Source organism: Myotis daubentonii, chromosome 12 (assembly GCF_963259705.1).
Source record: "Myotis daubentonii chromosome 12, mMyoDau2.1, whole genome shotgun sequence".
Classification (NCBI taxonomy): domain Eukaryota; kingdom Metazoa; phylum Chordata; class Mammalia; order Chiroptera; family Vespertilionidae; genus Myotis; species Myotis daubentonii.
In genome coordinates, this window is record NC_081851.1 from 75,737,987 (window position 1) to 75,753,209 (window position 15,223).

Genomic DNA, 15,223 nt, shown 5'->3' on the forward strand with positions numbered 1-15,223 from the left:
GCTGCTGGGAATGCCCAGACTCAGACAGACGAGGCCCCCTTGAGCTTTGGCAATAGACACCTGCCCTTGGCCAGGTGAGAAACACAAGTTAACATGAACATGGGAAGCTTCACCCTTCAGTCTTTCACCCAAATGGTAGTACTTGTTAGAGTTTTAGTGTGTACAGTTAATGTGGCAGCCTGGATGGGATAATGATGCTTTGAGAGCTAATGTTTTATTTTGTTGGCTTCTGAATGTGTGAATTTATGACCGTAATGCTGCATTAATGGCTTCTTTCCATTTCATATAATGTGAGGTAACGATCATTTGCTTATTATCTGGCTCATCTTTATGGGAATGACTCTCATATGCCAAATGATGTTTCACGCCTCTGCCCGCAGAAACGCAGCCAGTTGTACTTAATGCATTTTTGAAACTACATATTTCGGAGTCTGCGGACCGAAATAGGAGCTGTTTGGTTCCACTTTGGCATTTTTCAGTTATTGTTTTATAAGATGTAGGCCATTCGAGAATGTTTTAAATGTGCTTTGCAACTTGTTTGGGTTCTGTTTGCCAGGCCATAAAGAGGAATTCAGTCTTTCCCTCTCTGGAAGAGTGCCCTGCAACTAGAACATGGAATTGGACGTTTTAAAGCCTTACTGTGTTAATCAAGAGATTTTCTGCACCTTCTGATTCTGAGATACCACAGACCAGGGCTTCCCAGTGCTGAGCCGCAGCCTGCTTACTCTAGGTGTGTGGGTCCCATTGCCCTCCACTGGCCCAGGGCCCTGTGACAGCCTGAGCTCAGACTGGCTCCCTCTGGTTTCCAGCAGCCTCATCCGTTTACCTTCCGGTGCCACACATACAGCATTTTCCATGTGTGTCTTGACCCGAATAAGGCTGCAAATCATAGACTACTTGGAGCACCCAGATTTGGAAACGAAACATTTCCTTGTGGAGCCTCTGGTTTTATAACTGTTTTCCCCTTTTTGTATTTTGTTGGAGAAAAAATTCTTCTGTGTTGAAAAAATAATACACATTCTCAGAAAAAACTTTAGAAGCTAAGAATGAGCAAAAAGTAGAAAATAAAAGTAAATGCACCATCCAGAGATAAGTAGTAGTAACATTTTATGGTCTATTCTTTAAGACATTTTTCTGCTAGTACCCATTACTGTCAATGTGATCTGTGAAAATAAAATGTTTTATAATCTGCTTTCTTCACATAAAGATAGATTGTTAAGTCTTTTAGGTTGAAATTTAAGAACTTTCCCAAATATCTTTTTTTTTTCCAAGTGATTAACACCTTAGGTGTTAGGCTGTAGGTGTCCTAAGTGATCCAGAAAGTGCCTATAAATTTGATCTCTGAGCAGTAAGCAGCCCAGTGCTGTGCTTGGTCCCTCATGCCAGGCGGGAAGGGGCGTCACTAGGCCGTGGTGCAGATGGCGGTGTAGAACACGGGCAGCAGATGCTGCATCTACGTTCCTGGGGATATTGGATGGTTGATTTTAATTTCCTTAAATCTCTTTCTGGTTTGGTATTGGAGTATTCTTTCTGGTCTCAAAATATAAGTTGGCAATGTTCTTTCCTTTTCTGCTTTAGCAGAGGTTTGTGTAGAATTGGAATTATTTTTCTTAAATGTTTGATAAAGTTCACCAGTGAAATCAAGTTTTTTTGTATGCTTTTAATTTTTTAAAAAAATATATTTTACTGATTTTTTTACAGAGAGAAAGGGAGAGGGATAGAGAGTTAGAAACATCGATGAGAGAGAAACATCAATCAGCTGCCTCCTGCATACTCCCCACTGGGTATGTGCCCTCAACCAAGGTACATGCCCTTGACTGGAATCGAACCTGGGACCCTTGAGTCTGCAGGCCGACGCTCTATCCACTGAGCCAAACCGGTTAGGGCATGCTTTTAATTCTTTTTTTAAAAATTATTTATTTAATCCTTAATTAAAATTTTAAAAATTATATAAAACGTTTAAAAAATTTCTGTTTCCTTTTGTTCTAGTTTTTCATGGAAACTTCTTCTAAATTATAGAATATATTGGCTTTAAATTGTTTATAATATTCCCTTATTATCCCTTTACTTGTTATCCTTTTGTCAGATGTGTACTGATGTCCCCTCTGTTGTTCTAGGTATTGGTAATTTGTGTTCTCTCCATTTTTTCTTGATCAGTCAGGCCAGGGTTTTTTCAATTTATTAATTTATTCTTCAGCAAGAAAACTTTAGGTTTTGATTTGTTTTATTGATTTTTGCTATTTTTATTATGTCATTCCTTCTGTCTATTAGGTTTAATTTGCTCTTATTTTTCTAGATGAAAGAAGTTTAGATCATTGATTTTGAACCCCTCTTATATAAGTATTTTAGGCTGTTCTAATTAAAGCATCTTTTTGTTATTGATATCTAATTTAATTCTGTACTGGTCAAAGAACATCTACAATATGATTTTAACCTTTTAAGTTTATTGAGTCTTGATTTATGGTCCAGCATGTGGTCTGTCTTCATGAACCAAAATTTTTAAAAAATAATTTGATTAAAAGAATTTAAAAGAATCTGATTTTTGGGTATGGTTCAGTTATTGGTTATAGTGTTTTATAATTGTCAATTATATTTTTTGCATTAGAACTGTTCAAAATTTTATATCCTTTCTGATTTTCTCTCTAGTTGTTCGATCAGTTGCATAGAGAGGTGAACTGAAATAGCTAATTATAATTGTGTATTTCTTTATTTTACCTTTAGTTCTGTCAGTGTTTATATACTTAGGAGTTCTAATTTTCAGGAGTGTATACATATTATTCTGTCCTCTTGTTGAAATGGGCTCCTTTGCCATGAAGAACTGTCCCTTTTTATCTTTAGTAATACTCTTGTCCCAGAATCTGTTTTGTATAATGATAACATGGTCACTCCAGCTTTGTTCTGATTAGTATTTGCATAACATATCTTTTTCTCGCATTTTACACTTAATCTGTATATTTGTATTTAATGTAAATCTGTATAGTAAGCGTATAATGGAATTTGCTGCCCCCCCCCCAAGTCTGAAAATTTTTGTCCTTTAATTGGAATGTTTAGAACATTTATACTTAAATGTAGTTACTGGTGTGGTTAGGTTTAATTCTACCTTCTTGCTATTTGTTTTTCTCTGTTTCCTTTTAGCATTCGCTCTGGGTTTAAAATGTGTAGTTTATTAAAAATTATTTTATTGCATAGTATATATCCATTCACTCCTGGCTCTTTTGTACTCTTTCAAATTTTTTTACATATGTTAAACCCCCACAATATATTGTTATTTTTGTCAATAACTTTAAAAAATGTTTCTATTGATTTTAGAGAGGAAGGGTATGGGAAAGAGAGATAGAAACATCAGTGATGAGAGATAATCATTGATCAGCTGCCTTCTGCATGCCCCCTACTCGGATTGAGCCCGAAACCCTGGCATGTTCCCTGATTGGGAATTGAACCCTGACCTCCTGCATAGGTCAACGTTCAACCACTGAGCCACATCGACTGGACTGTCATGTATAATTAAAAATATTTTAAAAAGTTAAAGAATGTATGTGCGAGATTGTTTATTGAACCCTTCATTTTGCAAAAGGAAACTGCTCCCCAAGGTCATACCGAGCCCTTCCGTGGCTGTCCTGAGAGTAGAACCCAGAGTTCCTTAGTTTTCAATCCTTGGCAATGCCCATTTCGAGTTTGGGCACATGGGCACTGGATTGACGCGCTCCTTTATCACCCGAGCACCGATTATGGACCAGAGGGCACGAGGTCAAGTTACTCCCTAAATGGGCACAGGGCCTGACATTTTGGAATTTATAGTTTAATGAATAGGAAGGCGATAAAGGTAGACAAACAAAAGTATTATTATTTGGGATAAGAACGGTGAAGGAAATGGAACCGTTGGAACTGAGGACGGTGATGGGCTTTGAGGCTCCGTGGGAGGGGGACAGAGAAAGCCTGCTGAGGACATGCTACTGAGTGGAGCCTGGAAAGATGCTGGGAGCCGGGAAGGCTTCAGCGGGAGTGTCCAGGCAGAGGGAGACTGACCTAAGCTCTGAGGTGGCAAGAGCTGGACCACATGGCAGGTGGAAGGGCTGTGGCAGGGCAGGATGTGAGCAGGTATGCCAGCTTCACCAGGCACCTGGCAGATGTCAAATGAGGCTAACATTTTTTAAAAAAATATATACTTTCATTGATTTCAGAGAGGAAGGGAGAGGGAGAGAGAGAGATACATCAATGATGAGAGAAAATCATTGAGTGGTTGCCCCCTGCACGCCCCACATTGGGGATGGAGCCCGCAACTTGGGCATGTGCCCTGACCGGGAATTGAACTGTGACCGCCTGGGTCATAGGTCGATGCTCATCCACTGAGCCACGCCGGCCAGGCAGATGAGGCTAATTTGACCCCAGCCTTTGGATTACTTTTCAGACAACTCCAAGGACATTTGCAGCTCTCCCAGACCACACAGCCAGCTGGGAACATCCAGTGATAAAATCTTTATTTTCCAGTTGTTATGTAAAAGCTTACCTTGTAATGAAAACATATCTTTATCCGGGTCAAACACATGCTGAGTTTCCCAGAGCCCCTGGTTATAACCAGGAGTAAAAGCAAAAACAAGTCCCCTTCAGATGGAACTTATTTCCGAACAGATACAGAATGTGGTGCGTAAATCTGTTTACCCAGGAAAATGAAATAGGAGGCAAAGCCTGTTGTCACAGGGAAAGCAGTCATAGTGGGGAAGTGGGGCTGTGTTTGTGCAGCACAGGAATATTTTCAGGGCATTAAATTGTCGTCCTGGTGTTTATGGAGAATCTGTGTGTGTGCGCATCTTGTATTCTTGTGCAGTTTATCATTTTGTTCCCATGTTGACTTCCAAGTTTGATTTTTTTAAAAGCTATCTGAAGACAGAGAACTCATTTCTTTACCCATTTTATTACTGTTAAAAAAGATTACTTTTCCAGAGTGTATGCAATATCTTCGTAGGCTCTGAGAAAACCCATCAAACCCTCCTGTATTCTGCTCTGGATTCATGTCACCTTGATTCTCCTGATCATCTGGAATTTTACAAAACGTATTTTTATTAATTTCAGAGAGGCAGGGAGAGGGAGTGAGAGGTAGGAACATTAATGATGAGAGAGATCATTGATTGGCTGCCTCCTGCACGTTCCACACTGGGGATCGAGCCTACAACCTGGGCAAGTGCCCTGATCGGGAATTGAACTGTGACCTCTTGGTTCATAGGCCGATGCTCAACCATTGAGCCACACCGTCTGGGCTGGAATTCTTATTGGTAAAGGGAAGGCACTGCTCCTCCTGTCTCTTCAGTTCTGAGATTCTAGCAGGGGGAACTGAAGCAAAAACAAAAAACCCGAAACCATCGGAAACCTCAAATACAGGTGTTGGGTTATTAAGGTGCTGATTATCAATATTTTATAATTGTGTGATTAAGAACAAGTCTCAGTTCACCTGCCTAATATATATTTTATATGTGTGTATACATATTTCTGATACTCTCAGCATAATCATGCTATTTCCTTGGCATCTATAGTTGATATACTAGTATTAAAAGCTCTCGGTTGAAATGTTTAATTTTTGCTTTTAGAGGAATTGCAGTCATTGGATTGGAATTATTTTCTGCCCATTCTCTATGCTTTTAATCTCTTAATTCCCAAGTATTGGAGGTGTATTATTCTGAGTCTCTACCAGGCCAGGCATTCAGGGCGCTGGTGTCCGTGGGCTTTGCTTCTCAACATGTGGGCAGAGCTGGCCATGGTTCAGGTTTCCCACTCCTACTTGAAGGGGGTTCAGGGAACTGTTCCCATCTGTGGAACCGAAGCAGGAGAGATCCATAGGAGGTGATGTAATATGATTGAATACTTAATTGTAGTGGCAGTAACTGTGTTAGCGTTCTTTATAATTTATTGGCAAAAGCACTCTTTCCTCTTTGTTCCAGTTCCAAAAGACCCGAAGCCCCAGTGGCGGCGTGTGGCCTGGAGCTACGACTGCACGCTGCTGGCCTACGCCGAGAGCACCGGCACCGTGCGGGTGTTCGACCTCATGGGGAGTGAGCTCTTCGTGATTGCCCCGGTGCGTACGTGCCTTCAGCCGGTAACATGGCTTCTCAGTGTCCTTTTCGTGTAAGCACTCGCGTGAGTGAATGTGAAGAGAGGGGAATAGGAATATAAATCTGAATAGTAAATGGTGAACTTAAGGTGTGCAGAATCTAGGTAGATATGCATACATGAAATAGTTTATTCTTTGTATCTCGTAATGCAGTATCCAGATGCAGTCCACCGTTACTAACACGTGGTGGTAAGTACTGAGTAGAGATACCAAAGGATGTTATAAGCTTCCAGTGAGGGGAGAAGTTGGCAGTACGTGAGTACTTTTAAATGTCCTTTCCTTTAAAGCAGCGGTTCTCAACCTGTGGGTCGTGACCATTGGAAAACACATATAGCATATCAGATATTTACATTACGATTCATAACAGTAGCAAAATTACAGTTATGAAGTAGCAATGGAAATAGTTTTATGGTTGGGGGTCACCACAACATGAGGCACTGTATTAAAGGGTCGCGGCATTAGGAAGGTTGAGAACCACTGCAAAGGGAAATGGAAAGTAATTGGAGACATTTTTTAGCTTTGGTTACTGCTGGAAGTAGAAATCCACATTTGAAGGCTTCTATCTGAATTCTGTATCTCAGAATCCTTTGAGGCTGAATGGTGGCATTGCTGTGTGTGTGTGTGTGTGTGTGTGTGTGTGTGTGTGTGTGTGTTTGGCTATGGATGTCCAGTGAACATAAGTTCACTTAACTAGGTGAACAGATCATCCAAAGAGGCAGCTGTGGTCCCAGCTGTGGTTGGGAGGCTGGTCTAGACTTGGGTGTCTACTTGTAGGCACTCTGACTGGCAGATCAATTCTGGGGCTCTCTGATGTAGAGTCACCTGGTAAGGCCAATGTCTCGGATATCTTCACTTACAGATGTTAACTTCTATCTTTTTAATAACTTAATTTCTCCCTCTTCAGGCATCGAGTCTAGCAGGTGATTTGAGCTATGCCGTTGCTGGGTTGATCTTTCTGGAATATAAAGCAAGTGCACAGTGGTCTGCAGAACTCTTAGTCATCAATTACCGAGGAGAACTTAGAAGTTACCTTGTAAGGTGAAAGTAAAATACTTTGTTTGGGAAGACCTATTTGACCAAACAATGTTTATTTCTCTGGCTTAGTGTCAGCTTTTGTTGTTTCTTTTTTTTTCTTTCAGCATTTTATTATGAAAATTGCAAATATAATAGGAAGTTTGAAAGAATTGTATAGTGAAGACTCATATACCTCAACTTACATTCTACTAGCATTTCTACTGTACCTGCTGTCTCCCATTCCTATCTAGCCATTCATCAATCTCAGTTTTTAATGGGTTTCAGAGTCACTACTTAAATACGTTAGAATGCCTGTCATTAATTAAACTTCAATATTTGCTTATAGTTTTTTTCTTTTGAGATAAAATTTGCATGCAACAAAATGCACAGATCTTAAGTGTACCAGCCAGTGAGGTGTGGCAAATGCATACACTTGTGTAGTTCAAACTCCTGTGAGATGCAGAACATTGCCGTCATGCCAGAGCGTCCCTCATGCCCCTTTCCAGTAAATCCTTATCCATACTCACTCCCGGAGCAACTTCTGTTTAGATGTTGTACAGGGGGGCAGGGTGGGGAGAGGGATGGTCACCAGCATTCCGTCCACAGCGCTCATGACTTGCTTATCCATTCTTCTGTTGTTGGACTTCTAAGTTTCCAGTTTTGGACATTGCAAATAAAACTATGGCCATTCCTTGTCTAAGTCTTTATGGATACACATGTTCATTTCCATTGGTTCACTATCTCTGAGTGGAATTGCTGAGTTATAGGGTAGATGTAGTTTATCTTTATAAGAAACCACCAGACCTTTGTCTAATGTTTTTATATTATTCACATTCCCACTATAATGTATGAGCGTTCTGGTGGTTTTGCATCCTCGGCAGTATTTGTGTATCTGCCATTTAGGTTTAATTACAGTGAGTGTTGAGTGGCCTCTCACTGGGGTTTAATGGCGTGTATTTCTTTTCTAACCCCTTCCATTAGCGTTGGGACAAATCAGAGCTATCAGGAGAGTCACTGTTTCAGCTTCAGTGGCCGTCATCCCCGTGGCGTCAGCACAGCGGCCTACCACCCCGGCCACAGGTACGCAAGCACTTGTTCTCTCGTTGGGCGGAGTCTCGGGTGGACGTGGAAGTCGTGGCACAGTTTTAGAGAGAAATTGTCCGTTCTGACTCTTTTTTTTTAAAATTCTCATCTGATGATATGCTTACAGAGAGAGAGAGAGAGAGAGAGAGAGAGAGAGAGAGAGAGAGAGAGATCAGTGTGAGAGAAACATGGATTGGTTGTCTTTTGTACATGCTCCGATGGGATGGAACCTGCAACCCGGGCGTGTGCCCTGACCGGGAATCGAACTGCCACCTCCTGGTGCGTGGAACAAGGCTCAACCAACTGAGCCACCCCAGTGAGGCGGTTTTCTCTATTTAAATGTGTGTTTGTTATATATGTGTTTGTGTGTGCGCGTGTATTATATGGGAACGCAAGGTAGAAAGAAGCAAGGGTCTTAATGGTGCAGATAAAGTGATGTGGGATCTGGATGGAGGAGAGCTTCCCTCCATGTAGGATCAGGGAAGTGTGCAGGTGGCACTTGCTTTGGAGAATGGGTATGGTATGGGCCTGAGGGGCATCCCAGACAAAGTGACAGTGTGAGCAGTGATAAGGGGAAGGCAGCTACAGTGCATTTTTTTTATTGCTTAAAGTATTACAAAGAGTATTACATATGTCTCCTTCCCCCCGCCCCTTGACAATACCCCAGCCTCCCCTACCCCCCAGTGTCTTATGTCCATTGGTACAGTGCATTTTTGAAACCACAGGAGGTGTAGCCTGGCTGACACTGCAGGGTGTGTGGGGGGGAGGACGGGGGATGGGCGTGATGGTACGTGTTTGAGACGAGGACATGTGATCAGGTGTGCTTTCAGGAAGGTTGATTCAGTTGGGAGACACTAGAGCAGGGGTCCTCAAACTTTTTAAACAGGAGGCCAGTTCACTGTCCCTCAGACCGTTGGAGGGCCGGCCTATAGTTTAAAAAAAAACTATGAACAAATTCCTATGCACACTGTACATATCTTATTTTGAAGTAAAAAACCAAAATGGGAACAAATACAATATTTGTATTTGCATGTGGCCCCGCGGGCCGTAGTTTGAGGACCCCTGCACTAGAGCCTGGGTGACCCAGGTGATAATGGACTAGTTCAGGCCCCAGGCAGCAGGGCTCTTCATTTTCTTACACAGAATTGCTCTTCTGTGTTTTGCCACCTTTGGGGCACTGTTTATGTATGTATCACATTTTATTATTATTTTTATTCTGAAGAATAGGTCCTATATCTTGCATTAGAACGCCAGGTACTTGAAGGCAAAGAATGCATCCATGTACGTCTTTGTCAGTCACAGCATCTAGTGTAAGCCTGTTAATTGATGCCTCTCCCTCTCGGGCTCCCTGGACTGTAACTCTAATTTCCTGAGTGCAGAAGAAAATGGTCTCTCTGTTTTGATTTTTCTCTTCCCTCTTTCTTCTCTCTATTTGATATTCTGGTCCATCTCCCACTTTCTCTGTTTTATTTTTCTTGTCCCTTTTCCAAGAAGTATATTTTATGTCTTAATCCTTTGCTGTTTTTTCTTGTTTATTTCACACTAACTACATTGTTTGGATATTTTACAAAGGTCAATATTTGTTATGTTTTTTCCTAGCAGTATTTCAGGGGGTTAAGTGGGGTTTACTTGGGACCCTAAGTTTGAAATGATCATAAAACAGTTGTTACATGATACCAGTTTGTTGTAAGTCAGATTACATTCATTATTCTGAATGCTTTCACTTTTGGCCCAGGATCTAAACAAACTGTAGGTATATTTTTAGGGGGAGAATGGTCTTTACATATAAAGTTTGGAAACTTAATTATTTTATCAGACCACAGAGGGGTGGGTCTCTTCTTGGTTCTGCAATCATATACAGTACAATTCTTGATAGCAGTCAGCGTGGGATGGATGATTGCATTAAGGTTTCTGGATGGAAATTGTTCTAAAGTAAGGAGTATGTGTAAATGCCCTGTTGTGCATGACCAGAATCTTGCTAGGTTGTTCATGTTTTCCATTAGGTGTTCTTTTTAAATGAGAGAAGCGGAAATGTTCCTCACATTTTTATTTATTTTTGGTTGCTCTAGTAATATGAGTCTGTGATATTCATCACCCACAAGGATTTTGTAAATGTGAGATAAATCGGCCCGAGTGGAGTTGGGATAAATTGGTGATGTACAGACTCAGGGTTTTATGAAATGCATTGTTTTGCCTGATGCTGTGAGCCCTGCTGCAGAAGAGAAATCAAGGTGGTGAACGGGTGATATAAAACAGAGATTAATAGAGGCTTTGGGATAAGCTCTGTGGATTTGTTGTTTTTGATTCCTCTTTTTCACGTTTCCTAACTCACAGCCTGATGACCTTATTTCACCCTCCCCAGACTGTCTCCTGGGCCAGTCCTGTTCCCCCTCCTACAAGCACCCCAACTTGTTCCCTCTTCTCTTTTGGGTGCTTAGTGTTCTCTTTGTTCTGTTGATCTTGGCTCACATCGTTCCCTGGTTCCTTCTTAGAGAGGCAGCTTTACACTTGCAGTACAGGTGGGCGCAGTGCTTGGAGCTGGGGATCCAGATGTAATGCCCGCTCTCTGAGTGGATAGCACTGCAGAGGAGTCATGTAGTCACAGATGAGGGCACGCCCTTGATGTGAGTTCATTCAAATACAAGACTCTATCTGTGTATGTATTTTTAAATGACATTGCTTTCAACAGCTTACCGCTTTTAAAGAAGCTTGTATTCCTAATTTTATTGTACATTTCTACAAGCAAAAGCTGACTTACTCAATTTTGACTCTCAGCCGTTCTTTGGGAGCTACACAGAGATAATTAGTGTTTGAAGGTAACATCTAGAGATTCGAGACTCCAGTTTACATCACAGCAAAGAGAAAAGATGGAAAACACATCCTCTCTTGGGCCCTTTTGGAGCACCCATGCTCAGGACCCTTGGTGACTCACAGAATTGATGTTAAGTGTGTAATCCAGGGATTTTCAGCAAATGTATAGATCTGTGCAGCTGCTACTACAGTCAGGTTCAGAATATTTCATTACCCCTAGAGATCTCTCCTGTCTTTGAATTTTATGGAATTCAAATTGCATCTCAGTAAAACTGTAATAGATAAAGGAATGAATAAGGGGAAAAAAGACCCTTTAAACAGGCTTTCATTTGAACACTTTTATCTCTGTTAAGAAAGATACTCGGGTTTATGGTGAGAGAGGCACTCGTGTTTCCTGCCGTCCGTGGGCGGAACCCTCACTGAGTGATGTATGCCATGGTTATGCAAAAGGCGAGTCCGAGCACTTGGATGATTTAAGTTTTTTATCTCTCTCAATCAACCATGTTTTAGGCCAAGTACAGCTTCTTCAGAAAGAACTTGAGACGATGTTTACAGGGAATAAGAAGCGATGGTTTCAGATTGCCTTATAGTAGGTTGCAATCAGATGACAAGCTACACTGGCCGAGAGTAGTTAGGGAATGGCATTCTCCCAGCATGCAGTAGGGACTGCTGTCCTGGGCACAGCTGGAGTAGGGCATAGTCTATAGAAAGCTGTTCTTTAAGGGAGACTGAGAAATACCTTTAAGGGAGGGCATGCTGAAGTGTTGAAGGGCTATGCTCTGGGTATATTGGTTTGTTCATCTTACCTGGCTTTTCGATTTCCCCTAAACAAAACGTTAAGTATTTTAACTCATGAGTCTCTTACACTCATGGGATAAAGGGAGTATTCCAAATAAAGAGCTCGTACTTAGTGGGGGATCAAAAGTGCTTGGTGTGTGAATGAGCTCTCCATGGACATGATGCTAATTTCACTGGCCCAAAACGCAAGGGAAACAGTCTTCACGTAGAATGGGAAGGGGTGCCGTAGAGCACACAGAGGGGCCACAGCACTCTTATCTAGGGAAATATAGGCTCATTCCACAAATGGTTAAATTTGATCTTGTGGCGAAGATAGTGTTGAGTCCCCTACCTGAAAGCTTCACCCAAGGGCAAGGGCAAATTCTGCTGCCCTCCAACGGGGTGGACCTTCCATCTAGACCTGCGAGATACTTCTACAAGGTAGTCAGTGGACTTCCGCAGCCATTACATCACCGTAAAGTGGCCTGTCTTTCTCTCTGGCTCCTAAGTCATATGTATTCTGGGAGAATCAAGGCACTAATATGTGGAAAGATACGCTATATTGACAGCTAGAGGAGGAGATAGCTGTAACATGCATACTAAATTTTTCATAAACCCTAACTAGATAAGATTAATAATTTTCTGAAGGATTGCAGGGGAATGAGCACTGGGTCATGGTCATTGCGATTATCTCCCACTGCAGGGAGAGAGAGCACTTGGCCTTCGGTAATGCAGGGTCTGTTGGCATTTGGGAGATTAACGTGCAGCCCTGTGCCTGAGAAGTATGAATGTCAGTAATCCAGTTGACCTTATATTAAGGGGTTTTTCATTTCGCTTCTCAATTTCTCATTCCTCTAGCATGAGAAAATTCTTCTTTTCATATTTCAGGTTGGTTTTTTGAAGAGAAATGAAGCTATTGTCTATAGGGAAAGCTGCATTGTCTTGGTAGAGGTGAAAGCCCTTAGATGTGAATTAAGGGGCTTCTGAGCTTCACAGACTAATTTTTTGGTGATGGTGGGGGTGGGGGTGTGTTTTATAGGCATTTGTTTCTGGGGAGGCAGGGAAGTGAGTCTTGGCCACATCGTATGGTCTGTTTTTGCCCAGAATGTTAAGGGTGGGTAGACATGTGTGACTCAAAGTGTCTTGGTTCTTAACAGCCTCCAGCTGCCTGCTTTTTAAAAGTAGAAGACAATGCCTTATTAATTTGAACATTTTTGGCTTAGTATTGAAAAACATTAAGTTTTTTTGGAAATCAGCTTTCACCCATCTATCACTCCTACATTCAGAGATTCTTTGATAGGATGGGCTCATTCTCATTATGTTACCATTGCAATTAAATGGGCCTTTTAAGATCTTTATAAAGTTTTGAACCTGTTCAGTTGGTAAATCAATCAGTCAACCAATCTCTCTACCCCCTCTTTCTTTCAGAGTGTTTTGGTGGTAGTTTAACTTGATCTGACTTGGGTCAGATTGACTTTCTTCTTAAACTCGGAGTGATGTTAGCTGGGTGGGTCCCTCTTGGGAGCAGAGAGTGGAAAGAAGGCTGTTGAGTCTGTTTTATAGGAATGAGGACTGATGCACACCTAGGCTCCTCTCTCCAAGACTTGATCAGGTTGTTGTGGGATGGGATCCCAGCATCTGATTTGATAAAAGCCTCTGTAGGGCATTCCGATCCCTTACTCCCCCTTTGAGAATCCTTGGCTAAGGCTTGGGGAGATTAAAGAAAATGAACAGGAGGTAGCTTTTCCTTTGAGGTTGCCCTAGTGAGGAATAGGAGTACATTTTACTGTAGGTGTTGCCTGCCTTCCATGGGTTATGGCTGCCTAGAACGCTGGATTGAGAGGTGCCATGGAGCCGCATCTAGCCCATCAGGAGCTGCCCATGTATGACACAGGTGTGCAGTAGCAGAGCCAGGCTGGGTGTTTCTCTCCTCTTCCCTAGCTCGTGAGGGGTGTGTGTGTGTGTGTGTGTGTGTGTGTGTGTGTGTGTGTGTGTATGTACACTTATGCTCCCCCCTCTGAGTGTTCATTGCTGGTATATAGGAATACAATTGATTTATGTATATTGATCCTGCATCCTGCAACCTTGCTGATCCTGATTATTAATTCTAGTGGATATTAGTGGAATCCTTTGGCCATATTTTTCTCTTACCTACTCTATGAATTCTTTATAGGCAGCTTTAACCAAACATTCAACCACTTAAGTGCATATGTGATATCTCCCAAATCTGTGTCCCGTAAGTCCCCCCTGGGCCCCAGAGCAATTGGCCCAGCCCCACAGAACTTGTCTTGGATAGCCAGCTCACAGGTACCTCATACTCATTATATTCTAACTGAATTGATCATATTTTACCTCCAGCCCTACATTTGCTCCTATATGCCCAAACTTGATATATAGCATTTCACCAGGCCAAAACCTGAGATTCACTTTCGATAACTGTCTTAACTCATTTTTATGGATCTTTAAGACTTGTTGATTATTCTTCTCTCATAGATCTCAGATTTTTCTCCTCTCCATTTCTACTACCATCTTATAGTTCAGAAACTCATTACTTCTCACGCAATTTATTATCAAGTGTGTTCCCTGCTTTCTGTCTGATCCTCCTCTAATTTGTTTTCTGTTGTGTTTCTGGCAAGGAATATAGGTCTTACAACACAAGCCTGAGCTTAAAAATTCACCTCTAATTTCCTTTAGCCCTGGGGAGAGAGCGACAGCTCCTGGGTTTAGTATTAAAGGCCGACTGTAGATTGGTGTTTTGACTTCTCTAGGCTCCTGTCACTGCCCTTCATGTTTCTTTGCTCCAGACCAATGGTCAGCACACTTTTCTGTAAAGGGCCAGTCGGGCTCTGTTGTAACTGCTCAGCTCTCCCCTGGCAGTGTGAAGGCGGACCTAGAAACACACGAATGAACGCGTGAGTGTGTTCCAATGCCACTTTATTTACAGAAGTAGGTGGTGGTTTGGATTTGGTCCAGAGGCTATGGTTGTTGACTCCTGCTCTAGATAACTTCAAACATGTGTGAATTCTTGCATTTCTCCGTGTCTTGGTTTGTTAAAGCCTTCATGCTGCTGCTTACTAGTTTTGTCCTCTGCCTATAAAGCCCTTCTTGCTCTTTTTCTCACCTCTCTGCAGTAGGATGTCTAATGTATGCCAGTCAACCATCTCTTTGAATATGGGTCCAATTCTGCTTGGAAGGTATAAAACGAGGAGTGTTGACTTTTATAGATTTCCTATACCTCTTATTCTAAATTCCAAATTACATGTGAAGGAATTTATAACCAGGTACCACTCAATTTTAAATACACTTAATGCCTAATTATGAAATTGCCAGGAAAATGAAGTTTTGCTTCGGAACTAAGCCGTCTCCATTTCTCCATTAGTGCTTTCTCCATCTGAGAAAAATTCTCAGGTTTTGTCTTCACAACTAACGATTCAG

At 41.8% G+C, this 15,223-nt stretch overlaps 1 protein-coding gene across 1 annotated transcript in view; it reads left to right on the forward strand.

The window, feature by feature from the left end:
* Positions 1 to 15,223, forward strand: part of NBAS (NBAS subunit of NRZ tethering complex) — a 203,367-nt gene that overhangs the window by 12,013 nt on the left and 176,131 nt on the right. Inside the window, exons 7-9 of the mRNA XM_059660511.1 lie at positions 5,934 to 6,067; positions 7,008 to 7,141; positions 8,099 to 8,197. Coding sequence (XP_059516494.1) covers positions 5,934 to 6,067; positions 7,008 to 7,141; positions 8,099 to 8,197 — 367 coding nt within the window. The remainder of the gene's footprint in view (positions 1 to 5,933; positions 6,068 to 7,007; positions 7,142 to 8,098; positions 8,198 to 15,223) is intronic.